The sequence below is a fragment of the Limulus polyphemus genome, unplaced genomic scaffold (assembly GCF_000517525.1).
Source record: "Limulus polyphemus unplaced genomic scaffold, Limulus_polyphemus-2.1.2 Scaffold1489, whole genome shotgun sequence".
Taxonomy (NCBI): domain Eukaryota; kingdom Metazoa; phylum Arthropoda; class Merostomata; order Xiphosura; family Limulidae; genus Limulus; species Limulus polyphemus.
This window is the reverse complement of record NW_013667099.1, coordinates 243391-261506: the sequence shown is the minus strand read 5'-3', so window position 1 is coordinate 261506 and position 18116 is coordinate 243391. Positions and strand designations below refer to the sequence as shown.

Sequence of the window (18116 nt, the reverse complement as noted above, 5' to 3'; positions counted from 1 at the left end):
GTATTCAAATATTCTAAAATATTTAAAAAAGTATTATTCACCTCTGAAATCCTAATGTATTCCTTTTGAATTCCTATTAATTACTACGTATACCCATGTAAATTTCATATTTAGTCGATATTTCACTTTCAGTACATATATGTGTACCTGCGTGTTTATTGGTATGTATGTATCCCGAAAAAGGGGTTCATCGCAAATGTTTTCTTATTTACTACGAACGTTTCGTGTTTTATATTCAACCTGACACAAAACCCCATTCATGCATGAAGGTGTGTGTGTGTGGAGGGGTGGGGAGGAGAATACATCTTGTACGTGCTAATAGAGCAGTATCAGAAGTGCAAAGATACAGGGAAAAAATGGATTGGCTTGTTTAGTATTTCGAGCAGAGCCACCAGACGGCTTTCTGAGCTAGCCGTTCTTAATTGAGTAGTGATAAACTAGAAGGATGACAGCTAGTCACACCACCCACGCAAACTTTTGGGCTACTCTTTTACCAACAAATAGTGGAATTGACCATCACATTACAATACCCAAACGGCTGAATGAGCGAGCATGTTGGGTGATGGGGATTCGAAACCCGCAGTTTGCGAGTTGAGCTCTAACCATCAGGCCATGACAGGCGTAGCAAAATAGGAAAGCATTAACACAGAAAAAGTACAAAAAATACAACAGAATCAACTCATCTTGGAAGCGGGGACTCATCAGGAGTAGAATCCATTTTCTTCCCACGAAGTTTCATTACTCCTTTAAATCTTCTTAGGGCTGTTAAGTGAAAATTACAATTTTATATGATATTCACAAACCCTTAATGCTCTTAATAAAAAGTTAAAGAATACAACGACATTCAAATGTCAGATATATGTGATGAAATCACTTGAACGATAACATATGAATATTGACGATAATTCAAACGGTTCATGCTCTTAAACTAAGCCTAAAAGTTTAAAGTGAGTGTAGACATAAGCTGTACCTGAATGTGTGTACAAACCACAATAAAGAAGAAACTATAGATGTGTGTAAATATAACTGTAAATGTTTTAAACACTTCACTCCCAATTGGCTCTGTGTGAACTACCAATGCTCTTAATATGTTATGTTAACGGAATAAACGCATTGCGAGTTTAGTGCCTGGTGAATAATGAATCACGAAATCGAGATCAAAATATATAGAGAAAAAGTCACAAGATATGAGGACCTTACCTTCAGTAGTTTGTTTAAATAAAACATCCTTATGATATTTCCCGAGTCCCCAAGTGTCCTTCCTGCAAATAAGATATTAAAAGTTTCATAAATCTTGTTTTTGAAAATTTCATTGACTATTTTGGTATCACTAATATATATATATTTTTTGAGTGGCTGATTTTGGTTTAGATGTAAAGACGGAAGTAGCGAATCAAAGAATAGATTACGCTTCTACTCCACCTTTTCTTCACTGAAATTCACGTTTTGATAAAATAAAATAAATAAATAACCAGTTAATTATCCCGAAGTGGATGTTATTTAACATTAAAAGAAACAAGAAAAAAAGAATATAATTCAATATTTTTTGTGTTAAAACATTTCAAATTATTCTTTTGTTAAATAGTTTTAAATGATGGAAACCATATGCAGGAACATCTAAAAAGGCAGTATATTGTCCATCCCAGTCTCCCAATACAAAAACAAACGACGTTCAGAAATCCATCTACTCATAGTAGTTATCAAGATAAGTTGAGCATGCAGTCTGTTTCTGACGTCACAGTAGTTTGTGCTCAAGACAGACCTTTATTAAAGAGTTCAAGCACTCCTGGAGTCCAACAGAGTAAGCCGACAACTAAGGCATTCACTTCGCATAAACATCGTCACTACCCCCTTCCCCATACTGAAGCGCCCGCAACATCCACCGAGAAGTCGATTGGATGGACTACTGAAATAAGTGGGTATGTTATCTATCTTGTTTCTAAGACACCGGATGGCTAAAAGATAAGCATGCTAAACGGAAATCCATGGTTCGTGTCTCTTTACCGCAAAATCCCGCTCCGCACTATGGGGCCATGGATGGGTTAAAAGAGAGACAGTCAAATCCCACCATTCGATTAAAGTACTACTGCCCTTAAAAATACAGAAATTTAAAGCGCGATTTAATATTTTTAAGTACAGAGATAGTCATTGACATGATATAACTTGTGTCAATAAGTACGGACAATTAAAATGAAGGTTTGGTCACATGACTCGATTATACACAAATCTAAAGATAATTCCAAGAGGTTAATTTTTTTTGGTGTTGTTCATGTTATTTTCGTTCATTTGTTTTTTTTTAGAACTAGAAATCCTAGCTAGCTGGAACTAAAGGAATTTCTAAAATGATTCTTAAAATATTTAACTAGAATATACGTAGAATGTAGCGTTTGTTTTGATTCAGCGCTGCGGTGCTGTATTCATTGGGCCTGAACTTTTATATTGTGATTAAACTGGAAGTGTTGAAACTATTGCATAAAGCGTGTGAAAATAACCAGAATATAATTAAATTGTTGTTGACTTTAGAGCGAATTTTAATGTTACTCTGCTGTGTGGTAGTTAATACTTCAAACTTATAAAAACAAGACGGATGATAAAACTTCTTTGCTTTCGGATATTCGCGCAGAGCTATCTGCTCCAGCCGTCCCTAATTTTGAACTGATAGACTAGAGGGAAGGTAGCTAGTCAACAGAACCCATAACCAATTTTCTTAATTTTAACGTTACAAGATGTATAAGATCACCGCTTATGCATAATTAACGAGACGCAATCTTACGAAAAAATATACGAATATAATTTACCGCAGATATCTTCAGTTTCATAAATCTCCAATCTGTTATTTCCAACGATAGTGTTATTTTATGCGACGCCCTAGGGTTGAGGTATAGGCGTCCCTAATTTTGAACCGTAGACCAAAGAGAGGACAAACGATCAGAAGCACTCTCGGCTAACATAAAGCGTGTTTAACAGTAAATCTCGGGCCAGAACCTTTCTGTACGCATCTGTACACTAACACATCCACGCTTTAATAACTACTAATTTATATAAAGTTTATGTATTGGCTCGAATCTCTATAGTATTCAGGTTCCTAGTATGTATATTTAGAGTCATTGTCAACAGATATTTAGTTTAGACAAGCACATGGTTCTGTTTATTAACCGAAATATTTTAAGGAATAAATTATTTTAGATTGACTTAACTGTACGATAATTGACATTCTGTTGTATAAAAATAATGCTAATAAATTTTAAACAGCTTCGAAATAATTAAAATTATAAGTTATGAACAGCTTCTTAATATAAAATAATGTTTTAAAACATCACAGCTTCCGAGTGCCAAAATCAAATGAAAAAGACGCTAGCTATAAGCTAGTAGATTGAAAGAGGGAAACGTCTATTTCTCTGTAACTGGAATTACCAATATTTCCGAGCTGGGCGTATTTAGAGGTTGGCGTGATCTGATTATTAATTCAAAAGTTCATGGTTCGCGTCCCATCCTCAAAAACACGCTCCACACTTAGGGGCCGTGGGTGTGCACTATAAAAATTCTAAACAAACAGTCCAATGCTTCCCTTACCTATCCAGAATTTTTTCAAAACATAAGTATCACAAAAATTTGTTTCGGCTTTTGACAAATTTTGCTATCTGCGAATTTGTTCACAAAATTGCATGAACATCTAAGCCGAGAAAGATAAGATAAATATCACCAATATATATAACAAAACTTTTTATTAGTTTAAAACAACACAAATATACTCGAAAATCAACCCATAAATGATCATTCCTGGTGCCAAAGAAGGAAAGAACAAACAGTAGGGTGCGCCTCTCTCTCTCTTTAAATCCATGTCTGGGAACAGTTGAATTTTATTTTAAAAAAACAGTCTTGTAATTCTAATTTACTTTTCCTTTCATGTTTTAGAAAACACGCCTCAAACAACAAGAAAACTTCCAGTTTCTTGGAACAACTATCCACCCAAGAACAACTACTCCAATGTCGTTACTTGCGACTTACACCAAGCAATATCAAAACTTTATTAGAACAAAGCAATAAAAACGTCAACTTTCATCCTCACATGAAAAATGTGGATTCTTACACCGTGGTCTTTGGACTGTAAAAATGACCATTTTAATATGATTATCTCAGTCATACTCAATGATTATCTTAATTGCCTCTTTATTTGGATTTTTCACATAGAAAATCAACAGTAATTTTATTCAACAAATAAATACAAGATTGGGAGTGCATCATGCACTACAGAATTCTCCATTATAAAATAAAAAAAACTTAAGTGGGATCAAACACTCTGTTTCAACATCAGTAGTTTTTAAGGTTTTAATTCACTGCTTGGAATTGGCAGCAAAATCAATCAATTTCCCTTTTCTTTTTTTGCCAGGGATCTCAATCATCATAAACATACAAAGCACAAATTTGTAAAAATATATCGCTACATTAATTTACTGTACTATTTCTTGTCCTACAAAGCTTAACCATATACATACTGTTTTCAAATTTCAAGAAGTGGCATAGCAACATTTCTGTACATCAATCATAATAATTATATGTTAACTGGAAAAACTAGGTATTTCATAGCTTGGTCAGTTATATCACAGCCAAGTGTGCTATTCACATGACACACCGAGTGTTTTCCTAGAGGTAATATTTTTATTTTCTTGAATGCAAATTTTTATTGCTAAAAATTACCGTATTCTTATGTGAATGTGTTTCTTTCAACAAATGTATAAATTTGGATGTTAATCTGATTTATATTATGTTTCAGGTATGGATAGTATAATAAAAACTGAGGTATTAAATTTGCTTATGGACAAAACATACTTTTATCCAGGGAATAAAGTTTAATTGTTCAAAAACTTTTTCAATGCTTATAGAAGAAGGAAATGCAAAGTTTTAATTGCACACACAAACACCCAGGACAAACCTTTACTCTCCATATATTCTAACTAATATTGAAACACATATGGACAGGATATACATATATATATACATACAAATAGAACTACCCAGAATTACATTATGCACCTATACAATAATTCATAAACACACACAAGAAAAGAACAGTAAAAAGACATTACTTTCTCAAAAAATTTATAACTTTTATTTTTTTGCAAACTCTGCCAGGGCATCACAAATATTTCTGGTTTGAGAATTTAATGAGACGATAAAGTATAAACTACTAAAATCTTGTGTCTTCCATTCATTGACATATTGAGTTTAAATACTAAATCTAAAATGGTTTATATATAAAAACCCAAATCATTTTATATGATTACCTATACTTACATTTGTACATTCCTAATTATCAGTATCTAAATCATTATCTGATGAAAGTCTGTGTGTGCCCACTTCTAACTGGTGAACCATTGAGCCAAATTATCATCAAACTTTGCAAGTGTCCTTAATGCCCCCAAGATAGTAACACAGAAAGGTTGATATTTGGATCTAATCCCTAGGCCTTATCCCTATGTCTTTTCAATGCACTGAATGGTATGTCAACTAATAATGTATACTTAAAGAATTTATTTCCAGCATGAGTGAGCCAGTTAATTGATTATAAATACAAACCACACAGATCAATCATTCCTAAAGGAAATAAAAGTACAGGAAATTACATTTTCTTAGTAAAAAAGTTATCTCAGTCAAATCTTGTTAACCTGTAGTCAAGTATTACAAAATGAGATGTGGAAAGTTATGGTTTCTTGTTGTGATAATATTAATAACATATTCTTGTGTTTAAATATGCATATGTCTTAATAAAGACTTAAAAAAATAAACTTGGATAATTTCATTTTTACTTTATATGCTTACAACTCATTTCTTTATTTCAGATTATATTACCAAGCATTTGTTACAGAATCAGTATGTAATAAAATTTAAAAGAAATTACAGATTTAAGAAAATGAACAATATGTTTTATCTATGCAGTTTTATGAATATAACAAGGAGTTTCACTGATTTTTATAGGTATTCTAAGAAAATGAACAATATGTTTTATCTATGCAGTTTTAGGAATATAACAAGGAGTTTCACTGATTTTTATAGATATTCAAGAAAATGAACAATATGTTTTATCTATGCAGTTTTAGGAATATAACAAGGAGTTTCACTGATTTTTATAGGTATTCTAAGAAAATGAACAATATGTTTTATCTATGCAGTTTTATGAATATAACAAGGAGTTTCACTGATTTTTATAGGTATTCTATTTATCTTTAACGTACAATGAGCTGAAATATACGCAAAATTATATTTACAGTAATATTCACATTTTATTGAAGGATTTTCAATATTTTATGATGATTCTTCCCCATTTCACTTGCATAATAGGTTTTAAAAAACAGTTTAGATTCTATGAACTTGAAAAAACATTTAAAAAACTGATCCAGTACATAAGCTAAAATTTGAAGAATGTTTTGTAAATTCTTATTTCAACTTTAATATTTTACTGAGTTACCCTATTTTTCTCTAAAAAACAATTTTTATTAAAAGCTTGCATCTGTTTAGCACATAATAAGTTGTCTCATGGCTCTTCCTGAGAGTTAAAAAATAATTATTGTCTGCTAAAATTGGTTTTCTTGCAAACATTTTCACGTACTCTGTTATTCTGAAATTCAATTCTATGGTTTTCTATGGAATTATTGGATCACACATAAAAGATAGTTTTTTAACATAAGCTATCCGCTGATAATTTTAAACTTTAATCTTCATGAATTTACAGCCTAAATCTGCTATAATGAAGACCTTTGAAATGTATGTCTGTCACTTTGTAACTGAAAGTGCAACTTTTAACAACTGGTTTTAATTTACATAAACTTGAAATATTTTGCACATTACATTCTGTTAAGTTACACATGGAATGATTCAATACAGATTTTCTTAAGCTTTGTTTAAGTTTTTAATGCATTTTAAAAATTTGCAAACAGTAACAAAAACTTAGCTGCATTCATTGTTATTCTTGATGAAAAAAAGTAACTTATTTATTTTTTTTAATTACATACATTTATATACAATCAAATTAACAAGACATGCAGTAAAATATGCATAACTCACAGCAATAATACAAATAATACATTTAAATCAGATAATTATAGTTTAACCAAATTGTTTTTTAAACATTAATACTTTTTTTTTCCTCTATTTAATTTTGGCCTCTAATTTTCATTTCTAAACACTTAATCTGAAAAGAGTAATTATTCTTAAAAATCTAATATCATAACTCAGGGGTACATACAGAAATTTAAAAGGGGGGTTTCCAAAGCAAGGCAGATCCAATTGGGATCAAGGAACCTTTTCTAAGAAATCTTTATGACAAATAACTGCTGTCTTGGAATTGCATACTGGTGTAGACATCATCAATAGATGTACAAACAAGTGTAGGGTGATCTACCCCTAAACATCGATCTGCCCCTGCAAACTGAGCTAAATAATTACTTGAAAAAGTAAAATTTACTAAAAATACTAAAATGACACTATCAATCTAAAATATTTACTGCACTAGATCAAAATATTTCTGTTAAAAAAAGGTGAACAACTTCAAGCTCTAGGAGGGGGGGTTACTGGACAGAACCTGACCCTTGCCCCACATGTGTGCTCCAGTGCATTTCACACAAAATATAAGAAATAATGCAGTCTTTTGTTAACTCCCACAAAAATGATAGTTAAAAAAAAAAAAAAGTCAAAAATTGTACTTTTATATTGGTTTGACTCAAAACCCTAGATAACAGCATACCCAAAACGTTTTGATAAAATTTCTAACACACTACTATAATAATGATAGTTGCTGCAGGAGCTAAAATATTGGAAAATAAAATTTGAGAAAAACTAACATTTGTTTTCACTACTGTAAACTCCTAATGACAGCTCACAAGAAATTTGTAGCTGTTAAAATATTTATATAAATTTCTCAATTCTGTTAATAAAAAAGCTAAATGCTCTCTAATATCTATGTCCACAAAGCATAAAAATATTGCATTACCATACTGGGAAGTTTTCTATAATACAAAAGTTTTCTGTTTGCAAGAGTAGGCAGAATGGGGTAAATATCAGGTGAGAATACTTATTGCATTGAGCTAAGATATGTTTTATTTTTCCAACCAAAGTATAAACTGAGAAAAGTAGAATGTCTTGTATGGACATTGAAAGTTGGTGCTATATCAAAGAAGAAAGAAATCAATTAAAACACCTATTACACAGCAAAACACTGAAAACAGACAAAACTAACACACATTTCTTTAGCAAGCCTCCTTAAAAAAGAAATCCAAGTGTAACTCACTTTGTATATATAAAACATTAGAAACTAAAGTGACATTAATAACCAGATCTGTTTGATTCTTTTTCATATATACACTTCCTGGCACACTGATATTTTATGGTAGAACAGTCAAGAATTACTTGTGACAAGTTCAAAAATATACCATTACATCTTTCAGCATTACTAAAAATAAAAATTTCACTAAACATATGTCATTTGTACATGTGGCTGATTAAGATACTGTTATTAAGTGCTACTTATGGAATATTACAATGTTTTCTCCGAGATAAGCAATGAAAATGAAAGACCTAAATCGTGATCTGTCTGTAATAAAAAGTTACACAGAATTACAATCGTACTGCTGGAGATTTAGCAAAACCACAACTTACCTTCAATTACCTTTACTGTACTCTATTTGTATATTAATAACACCAGAATGTAAAGATCTCCAGTTAGAAATATACCTCATTTAAGATCTCACTTATAAAGCTTTCTAATTGAATTAATTCATTCTTAAATACCTTCAGACTTACTGCTGAGCCAATGGGGGTGGTGGGGCTCTTAAGTATCTAATACCAATAGTCATAATTCTTCCTGGGAATTAAACATAAAATTGTCATCTGCTTAAACATTTCTTACACGTTTTTCTGTTTTTTAACTGTCTATATACTTCCTAAATTATTAAAACACTGGTAAACGTCTTTTATAGGGGTGTCAAGTTAATCTACAGCCAAAGGTCACCTGCAAAATCTCAATTTTTTGACAAAACTATTGGAATATCACACAATTACTACCAAGTTACTCTTTCCAAATAAAGGGTTTAAAAGTAAAAAAAAAAATTACTGCATAAACAGCACAGTCTTTCTACAAGTTATAGTTAGAACGTGTTATTTACAAATATAGAATTAAGGCTAAACTGACAAATATATTTACCAAAATAACTGCTAAACTTTTTAAACTCTTTTTCATGACTTAACCACATGCTAGGAAATGAAAAGTTGGTACCAATGTTCCAGTTATCAAAAGCAGATTTCTTCATAAGCATGCCTTGATTTACACTTAAGGCAACTACACACTGTTTTTTCAGTGAATTTAACGAAGCTGGTATGAGTTTTGTGCAATTTTTAATTTAAAACAAATGATTGTTAGTATAGTGAAGAGGGATATACAGTTTGGTTTTCAAAACTTGTAAACTTACAGTAAAAACTCTTCAAACCTTAAAATATGTATTCAAATTTACTGGAAAGCTAATGCTGTTAAATCCTTGGAAAGTGTTTAATGTGCATCATCAATATTAAAATGGCAATTACAGCAATAGGCTTAGGTTGATAATTTTTTTAAAATACTATAGTTTTATTAGTGATAACAATATCCATGTCATTGCTAAAGAGCAATAGCTTTTCTGTACCTGAATATATAGGACATGAAATCTAAAGCCTAGCTTGTATGCAGTATAAATTATTCCTCAAAATCCTTCCAAATCTTAATATGAAGATACCAACTAATGTGACTTCAAAAATATTCGAAATGCAATAGAGTAATAAATGGGGAAAACTGTAGTATATTAAATTACATCACTTTCCATGAAAATTATAATCTTAATATATAGAGAAACAATAATAAGTTTAATTTACTAGCTTCTCTCTAAATTTCTAAAGTCTTTGTACACAAAAAAAAAACCAGTAATTTTTGCCCATTAGTGGTTCTGTTTAGTAAGAAAGATCATGAAAAAAATTCATCTGAAAGTGATGAAATGTTGTTATTAATAATTAGTAGCATGATTAATTAGTATGTTATACACTAAATTCAAGGTTAATATTACTCCCATTATACTTTTTGGAACAGACATTTTGCCAGTTTCTTTTAAAAAGTCAGCACCAACAACTCTTATGTTAAAAGACTTGTTCATTCATTATGACACTAAACACGCAAGGTTGATGTATCATGAACAAATCAATACTCTACAATTCTCATACCTGCACACTCAACTATAAAACCCAATGCAACAGTTCAATATTCAAGCAAAATATTACATCTATCGCTGTTGCTGAGATCACTGTAAAATTTTAATCACAGTAGTTGCAAGTCAAAAATCTATCCTTTTCACATAATCTCATTTTGGCCACTATTAACCCTTTTTTTTCTCTCTAAAATTGGAAAAATGAGCTAAAAATAAAACATACTGATAAATCAATGTACAAAGGTAAGTTTTCATCTGCAAGATGGTGATCTCATATGATGAAAAAAAAGCTAAAAATGCCCTACAAAAATGTACCAGATCTTATAGTTCAACAGATAAAATGTGAAATTGATGGGCCAAGGCCAAAAGGACACTTAAAAATTGAGATAAAAAATTTTAAAAATACTTTTCAAACTCTACGAGTACAGCAGAAAGAAAGACATCTCTTTATAGATGGAATACTGGAGATAAAAAACGTTATGCCAAGCACACACTAATCACACACATATACAAGTATACATCATATTAAACTGAATCACTCTCAGCACTACAAGATATATTAAACAATCATTTCATCCTAGTACAATAACAATCATTTTTTTTTTCTAACAAATATAAATACAACTTGCTGTCATTAGTTTTTATTCTCACAGCACATTTAGGTTGTACAATATGAGCAATTAGTGCTACTATGTCACTCTGGGTATCTCTTGACCAAGTGATATAAACGAGATCTACACAGAAATGCTGTGGAATGTGAACCACTTTAGACAATCCTAAAGAAACAGAATTATTTAAAACAGGTACCAGATGTAATATTGTTTCTTCACAAAATCCAATACTATGATGAGCACCAGATTAGGGAGAAACAAAGAACTGATGTGATACCATGAATCAAATCCTTAGGCTGGCATGAAATGTGAAAAAAAACGTGCTAGTTTGATTCAAGGCAAATGTTATGTTGATACAGATATGTTGAAATTCCTTGAAGGCTATTCACACCATACCGTGGCTAATATTGGATCCTGAAGCAACAAGATATACACAGGCCTCATGGCCATGTGACTAGTTGGCGTAGCACTTTACTCTCATACTGCTATCAAACAGTCTGGCTGCTTTTCTTGGGATGTTTCTTTTGGTAAAGGGTAACTGAGGCAATATGGTTATTTGGCATTACCTGAAATGAATATGAAAGCAAAGGTTCATCAAAAATATCATCTTCTTACTAACTAAAACCATATTTCACAACTTCAGTTATAGTTAATTCACCTTTCAAATATAAGATATTCAGCTCCTTAATCAAATAATTCAAAATATTAAGATGAATAAAAGAAACTTACCTCAAATATCATATCTTCATAGCCGTAGCAGAAGGTTGATCCAAATGGATTAGTGGTGTTTGTTGAAGAGGTTCTGTTTAGGACTACTGGTCTTTCAGACTGTTTTAGCAACCTTTCCTGCAGTGTATCCCACTATACAGTTGATTGAACAGAAATATTAAAGAATTTTAAATATTCAAACATTATGAAACATTGAAAAATGATTAAAGTTTGAAGTATGTTTAATAGTAAGTAGTTTACTTTTGAACTGTTGTAAAGCTTTGTTTGTCATATTATTATATAACCACTGTGTGGACTTAACCTACTTCTAATATTAAGCATTGCATATAAATATACATATACACAATCACGAAGGGTTATTTATAAGTTTTTCTATGTTCATTATTTTAAAAGATCAGTACTATATTAATACAACTTAGGATTCTGACGAAATATATATACACACAATCACTTATTATTTATGTACGGCATTTCACACCAAACCTGCTACACTGACTGGGTAGAAATATTCCAATACTGCAAAGTACTTTACATTATCTATGATAGTGTTGAGCATTGAGTCCTAGTAATTAGTCTTTATGAGTGACAAAGTTTTCAGTAATTCTACAAACTACAAAACAGTTGTAAAAGAAAGTAATCATTGTAAACTTGATCAATTAGCATAAAAAAGAAATGTAATGAACTTGCTTCTGAATATGCTTATGTTTTAATCATTACACAGTAAAAGCTTTAGCTTTATTATCCAGCATGTGTTGGACCTGGTCAGTGCCAGATAAGTGAAAACTCCTGTGACAAAAGCATTACCCTGACATTATTTTACCTAAAAAATTTTGTCACCTTGTTAGTGTTCTAAAGTACAGTATTTCTACATCAATATAACAATAATAGTTTTAAACAATAATATATGTTGAAAAAAACTTACAACAACATTAATAAGTACAGTAATTTAGATGTGAATTAAAATAAATACAGATGGCTAACATATAAAACTTGCTGGTGAGAAAGAACGTAAACAGAGCCACAGCAGCACCACTAAAGTACAATGAGCAGTTGTATTTGGAGATGTTGTTACAAGAACTTTCTGTATATGAAGATGGTAGATAACAAAGCTTTTACTATATAATCATCTACTGATCGGTGACTCTTAATGAGATTTAATTGAAAACATTTAATATTTATTAAGTATTTTTGATAAAAATTAAGCAACATACAAACATCAAAGCTACAATTATTCACAGGTAACTTAGCAAATAATGAAGGCTATCCTGTATAAAAGACTGACTCAGAATCAATACTTTAGAAAACAACGGACTCAATTGTCTGATAGGTGCCTGCACTGTTAACAGCATTATTCATACATAATTGCATAATACATCTAGAAGTTCACTGACAAAACATGCATCACATTGCAAAACTGTTACAGAAAATGTCCAAGTTATATATAACAGTTACAAAATACTATTTCTTAGACTTTAACTATCAGTCTTCTAAAATGCAAAAGTCCAAATTACTTATTCTCAAAACTATTGAAATGTTATAATTTTACACGCTGAACAGAGAAAATTCTTATTTTGTATACTGTAATTCAAGTTTACAACTTTATAACTTCTGTGTTAGTGTTTTATCACTTTTTGAACATTTGTATAACAGCACTTCAGTAAATTTCCCCCTTTCTTATATAGTCAACACTGAAAAAGCAGACGTATGAGAATAGACTTTATAATTCTTTCACTGAATGTTTTACTGACACTTTAATTGAAAAAGAAAAAACATACTGAGGGGAGTACACCATATATAAAGCCACTGATATCTATCCAAATTCAAAAAATCATTAAATTTTCAGTATGATTTAATCTGAAAAGATGGTAACTTCTTCATAACCTAGCAGTTGATATAAATGATAGAAATAAAACAGTCTTCTTATAACAAAGATAATGATATTACTTAAACTTCAACTATCAACAAATCTTTCTGATGCTATATTTGAAAATCAACTCAATTATTGTTACGACTTCTCTTTACCAATCAAGCTAAAATATTTTTAAAGGACAAAAACTCATTAGAGGAGTTATCCAATATATCCAATAACCAAACAGTATATCTCAATGAACATACACACACACACAAATGCAAACATTTTTATCTATAACTTTCTCCAATGCTATTCTAATGATAATAATACAATTGTGAATATGTACTACTTTCCAAAAGATAACCTTACAAAATTAACTTAATTTCTTACAATTTACTTTGAGAAATTTAAAGTTGACAAATTCTTCTAATTTAGTGTAAAAAATCTAGAATGTTATATAAAAAAATACTCAAGTTTATGCATTACAGGAACACATTTACTCTCTCAAATTCAAACCTAAGCATTTTTTATTTGGTTCTTAATAAATTGATGTATAATGGAAAGAACTTTCTATATAATGTAAAAATATTTTAATTCCTACTTTTGAGACAGCTGTGATTGTTTGGGTGTTTTGATCAGTAACATCAACTAAGACAGCACCTTCCGGGTCCTGAGGCTTGGGCGGGCTAAGGGCAATGTTAAAGTTGCATCTAAAGTACATGTTGAAGTTATAGTGGCCAGGATAGTTTGTGTGAAGGATGAACTTCTGCACTCTGTGGCTTCTAGAGTCAAATAAGACATCCTAAAAAGAGCAATAAATATGGTGATATCTTCTTTCCTTAGAAGGACAGATCACTTGTTTTTTATAGTATAATCAAACTAAATATACAAATTAAGACAACATCAGACTTGTATCTGATTCAAACTGTACCTGGGAAAAAAAAGGAACACATTTTTGAGTAATGCCTTGCATGACTAATATTTGCACTGTTGAAATATATATATGTAAAGCAAAAAGATTAAACACAATATCCCAGTATTGTTTCTGTTCTTCAATGTAAAGCATACAACTTATAATTTCACTTTCATAGTATAACATGTACTAACTAATATTTTATATTAATTTAAATGGTCTATGCTACTTTCCTCTTCTTCATAGGTTAGAAGAAGGATTGCAGGTAGTGCCAAATAATTGAATTGATGAGGGGAAAAATGACACAATCACAGGAGAACCATTGAATTTGACAGTATTTAATCTGTACTTTTATGAACTTCACATCTTTTTATGAGGATTTTAAACAATATTTTGGGCTCTGCCTCAATCTTTATCTCAATAAATGAAAAGGCAGGAGAAGTCCAATAAATATGAAGTCAACATGTTGAACACACTGCCCAAACCTACAATAAAAGAAGAATCAAAAGATAGTTTTAACAAATTTTATAAATTTACCTTACCCCTCAAAAAACTTACAATCCATCCCTTATAACATAAATAGCCCATCTTGTGAAGAATGGAATTTTGTGATTATGTTTAAATTTATAATTGCTTTATAAAAACTAACACAATATTGATAACAGTGTGACAGACTAACTCCCATTCAATAATATATTGCATGCTAATTCTTCTTTTGACTATCATAAAAATCATTTAAATTACATCTGATTCCCAAAAGCATTTTCTTGAAAATTTACCCTACTAATCACATTGGTTATCAATAGCCATAGTGTGCAAAGAATTCCTCCACCTTCTTTAAAATAACATATGATGATGACGGTCCTATAGAAGCTTCTATTTTTTCATTTATAGTGTTTGATACTTAAACTATAAATGAGTAATAAAAATCAAACTTCACTTTAAAAATAAAAACAAGTTTATATAAAACAGTCTGAAACATGAAGAAATTATAGTATTTTCTGACCACTAGTTACTCTTTAAATTGTATTTTACCTAATAAATGCACACTCTTTCTTTAATACCATCTTCTTTAGTTTTTTGATTACAGAAGTAATTACCATTCCTAAAGTGAAGTAGTTATAGAAATAATCTGATGATCGAGAAGTCAAAAGTTTGTGAGAGTTGGGGGAGTGGATCTTCATTTTGTCTTCAGCTTTGTAGAACACTTTGCTGGGAGCTCCTAGAGCAGCTACCACATCCTATCAGAAGAACAGCAGATATTTGTTATTATAATGCTTAAATCTATCCAAAAATGCTCGAGTGCTTCAGCTAAAACAGTAAGTGATATTTCATAACACTGCAAAATAAAGCAACTTGGCATTACACACATTGCATCATTTTATTCATGTGCTGTAAAACTGAATGTAAATTCAGTTTGGCTTCTGATTCACCTAAGAATCTTCACTGAATTTCTTGAACAAACTGTGATGTTGTGAATTACAAGAAAAGAATTTGTAACAAGAAGTAATATATTGATCAGGATATTGCTAATATTACACACATTATCAAATAGCTTACACGGGATTGGATTGTACGTTACATTTTAAGTTTTTGACAGGATACAGAAGATTTTGAAATTTCCTGGAAAATTTCATGTGACTCTAGAATGTAAAGTAGGCAAACCTAGTGAATGAAATCTGGAAGCCTTGTTATAGAATTTTTTCTAATTTGGGGTAAAAAAAAAAATTGCCATTTTTAATTTTGTAGAAAAAGAATAAGTATGCATATTGAGCAAACTATGTAAACAGAAAAAACTACAGTAGTTTAACTTCTTTTCCTTTTCTATTTTGGCTACAAAACTAAATTTTGTTTGATTTATAACAAAAAATGTATTCCAAGTGAAAAACATTTATAAAATCTGTTAAAGCTAGTATAAAACCTCTAAGTGAAGGTACTTTGTCTTAAACTCACAAGAGTCATGTATAAGAAAGAATGGTAGGTTTATTAACTAAACTTCCAACAAAAAAATTATTGTAAAAATGCACTTTAATATCAAGGTTAATAAACTTAAGACTAATTATTCACATTAGAAGAAGCAAAAAAATATTCCAAGTAATATTGCCAATGGTCGAACCCATACATATCTAAGCCGTATGCCAATGGAAAAGAAAACTAAAAAAATTTTCAAGCACTTTTACACAGTGGTCCTTGCACGGGAAAAGGAGAAATCAATCTTCAAAAGTATTTGAGCCATTATGGTCATGCTTTACAACTGTAGATGCTTTTCCTTCATTCATAGTACTATCTTACTGGAAAGATAAGGCCATTTGTACCTGTAATTTGTTGTTATAATTATTTGTCAAAAGTATCATACAATAACTCTAGAGATCTTTAACTTTTGAATTCTGAAAGATGAGGCTTAAAATCACTGTTAATTTTTTGATATTGTAAAATATCTTAATTTCTATTAAAGAAGGTAAAAGTAAACCACATATGTTCTTAGAGTATTGGTTTACCTTAAACATTACTATGGGTAATCTTTTCTTTCCTTTACACAGTTTGGTCCCTAGCTTTATAGTATACAGCTGAATAACTATTTACAGTGGAATAAACATGTACATTCTTTAAAATATTTCTGTTGTTTACTTTTGAACTAAATCAATATTACTTTTAAAATATAAAACTATAAAATAAAAATGTTAATATTCAACTCCAAAAGAGTAAACTAAAATTAGTGAAATTCTATTTAAATAGGATAATGGCAGATATAATTATCTCACCTGTGCAGAGTCACCAAATTTTATCACACGTAATACAGTCTGTTTCTGGGGTTCTAGCAATTTACTAGGTCCTAAAGCTGAAAAATGAATATGACAAAATGTTATGCCAGCAAAATTAACAAACGATACACACATTCGATTCCAAAACAAATCTGTCTCAAAAGAAACCTTATTGTACAGAATTATGTATGTAAAGTTGTCTTTAAATTATAAAGCTTTCCAGCACATCTGAGAGTTTATTATACACATAGTTATTAATTCAGGAATCCCAAAGGGTAATATATTATTAAGAAAAACTTCTTTCAAATAATATTCTAACAAGTCACAGTTTCATCTTCATTCAGAATAATAATAAATAGCTCAAAAATCTATTTGTACATGAAATTATTAGTTATCATTTAAAACTTGATGATTTCTACTACTCTTGTTCATCTATATTATAAAGTGAATTTCTAAACATATTTGTTTACTTACCTTCAGTCATCAGTTGTAGCTTGACTCCAACAGTGCTGTCATTTTCTCTTAAGACATCTAATTTTTCTAGGTACACATGATTGTAAAAACATGACATAGGTAAGGAAGGAGCTCTGAAATAACATTATACGTGTGTTAATAACACTCAGTATTATTTTCCTAAACTCAGAGGCATGGTATATGAATTTAATCTCTCAATGAATTAAATAACTCCATATTAAAAATATTTATGTTACACGTATCCTTAATGTCAAAAGGAAAGAGAGCATAATACACGAACATCTACATCTTCAGTGATATTTCATTTTCAACTCTATCATTTACACTTCGCATTTTCCATTCTGTTTTATTTATGTATCTTATGTGCATACCACTAATTGGTTTTTACCAAAACATTTATGCCTCAGTTACAAACACACACAACACATATAGTTACTGTTTTAAGGAGAAAGTTTGAGTTCACAATAAGAAAAAAAGTTTGTAAGAAAAATTAAACCACAATTTTCCTATTGGTCCATCTCAAAACTAAATTAAAATGATTGAAAACAAAAT

The 18116-nt window shown here is 30.3% G+C and overlaps 1 protein-coding gene across 2 annotated transcripts in view; it reads right to left on the bottom strand.

The window, feature by feature from the left end:
• Nucleotides 1–4393: 4393 nt before the first annotated feature.
• The window catches only part of LOC106463811 (UPF0183 protein C16orf70-like), a 48952-nt gene continuing 35229 nt past the window's right edge, over nucleotides 4394–18116 (bottom strand). For both annotated transcript variants that reach the window (XM_013923882.2, XM_022391420.1), the window contains 6 exons: nucleotides 17565–17677; nucleotides 17091–17167; nucleotides 15429–15569; nucleotides 14017–14217; nucleotides 11564–11695; nucleotides 4394–11400 (listed from right to left, as the gene is read on the bottom strand). In XM_013923882.2, coding sequence (XP_013779336.1) covers nucleotides 11323–11400; nucleotides 11564–11695; nucleotides 14017–14217; nucleotides 15429–15569; nucleotides 17091–17167; nucleotides 17565–17677 — 742 coding nt within the window. In that variant the 3' untranslated portion in view covers nucleotides 4394–11322. The remainder of the gene's footprint in view (nucleotides 11401–11563; nucleotides 11696–14016; nucleotides 14218–15428; nucleotides 15570–17090; nucleotides 17168–17564; nucleotides 17678–18116) is intronic.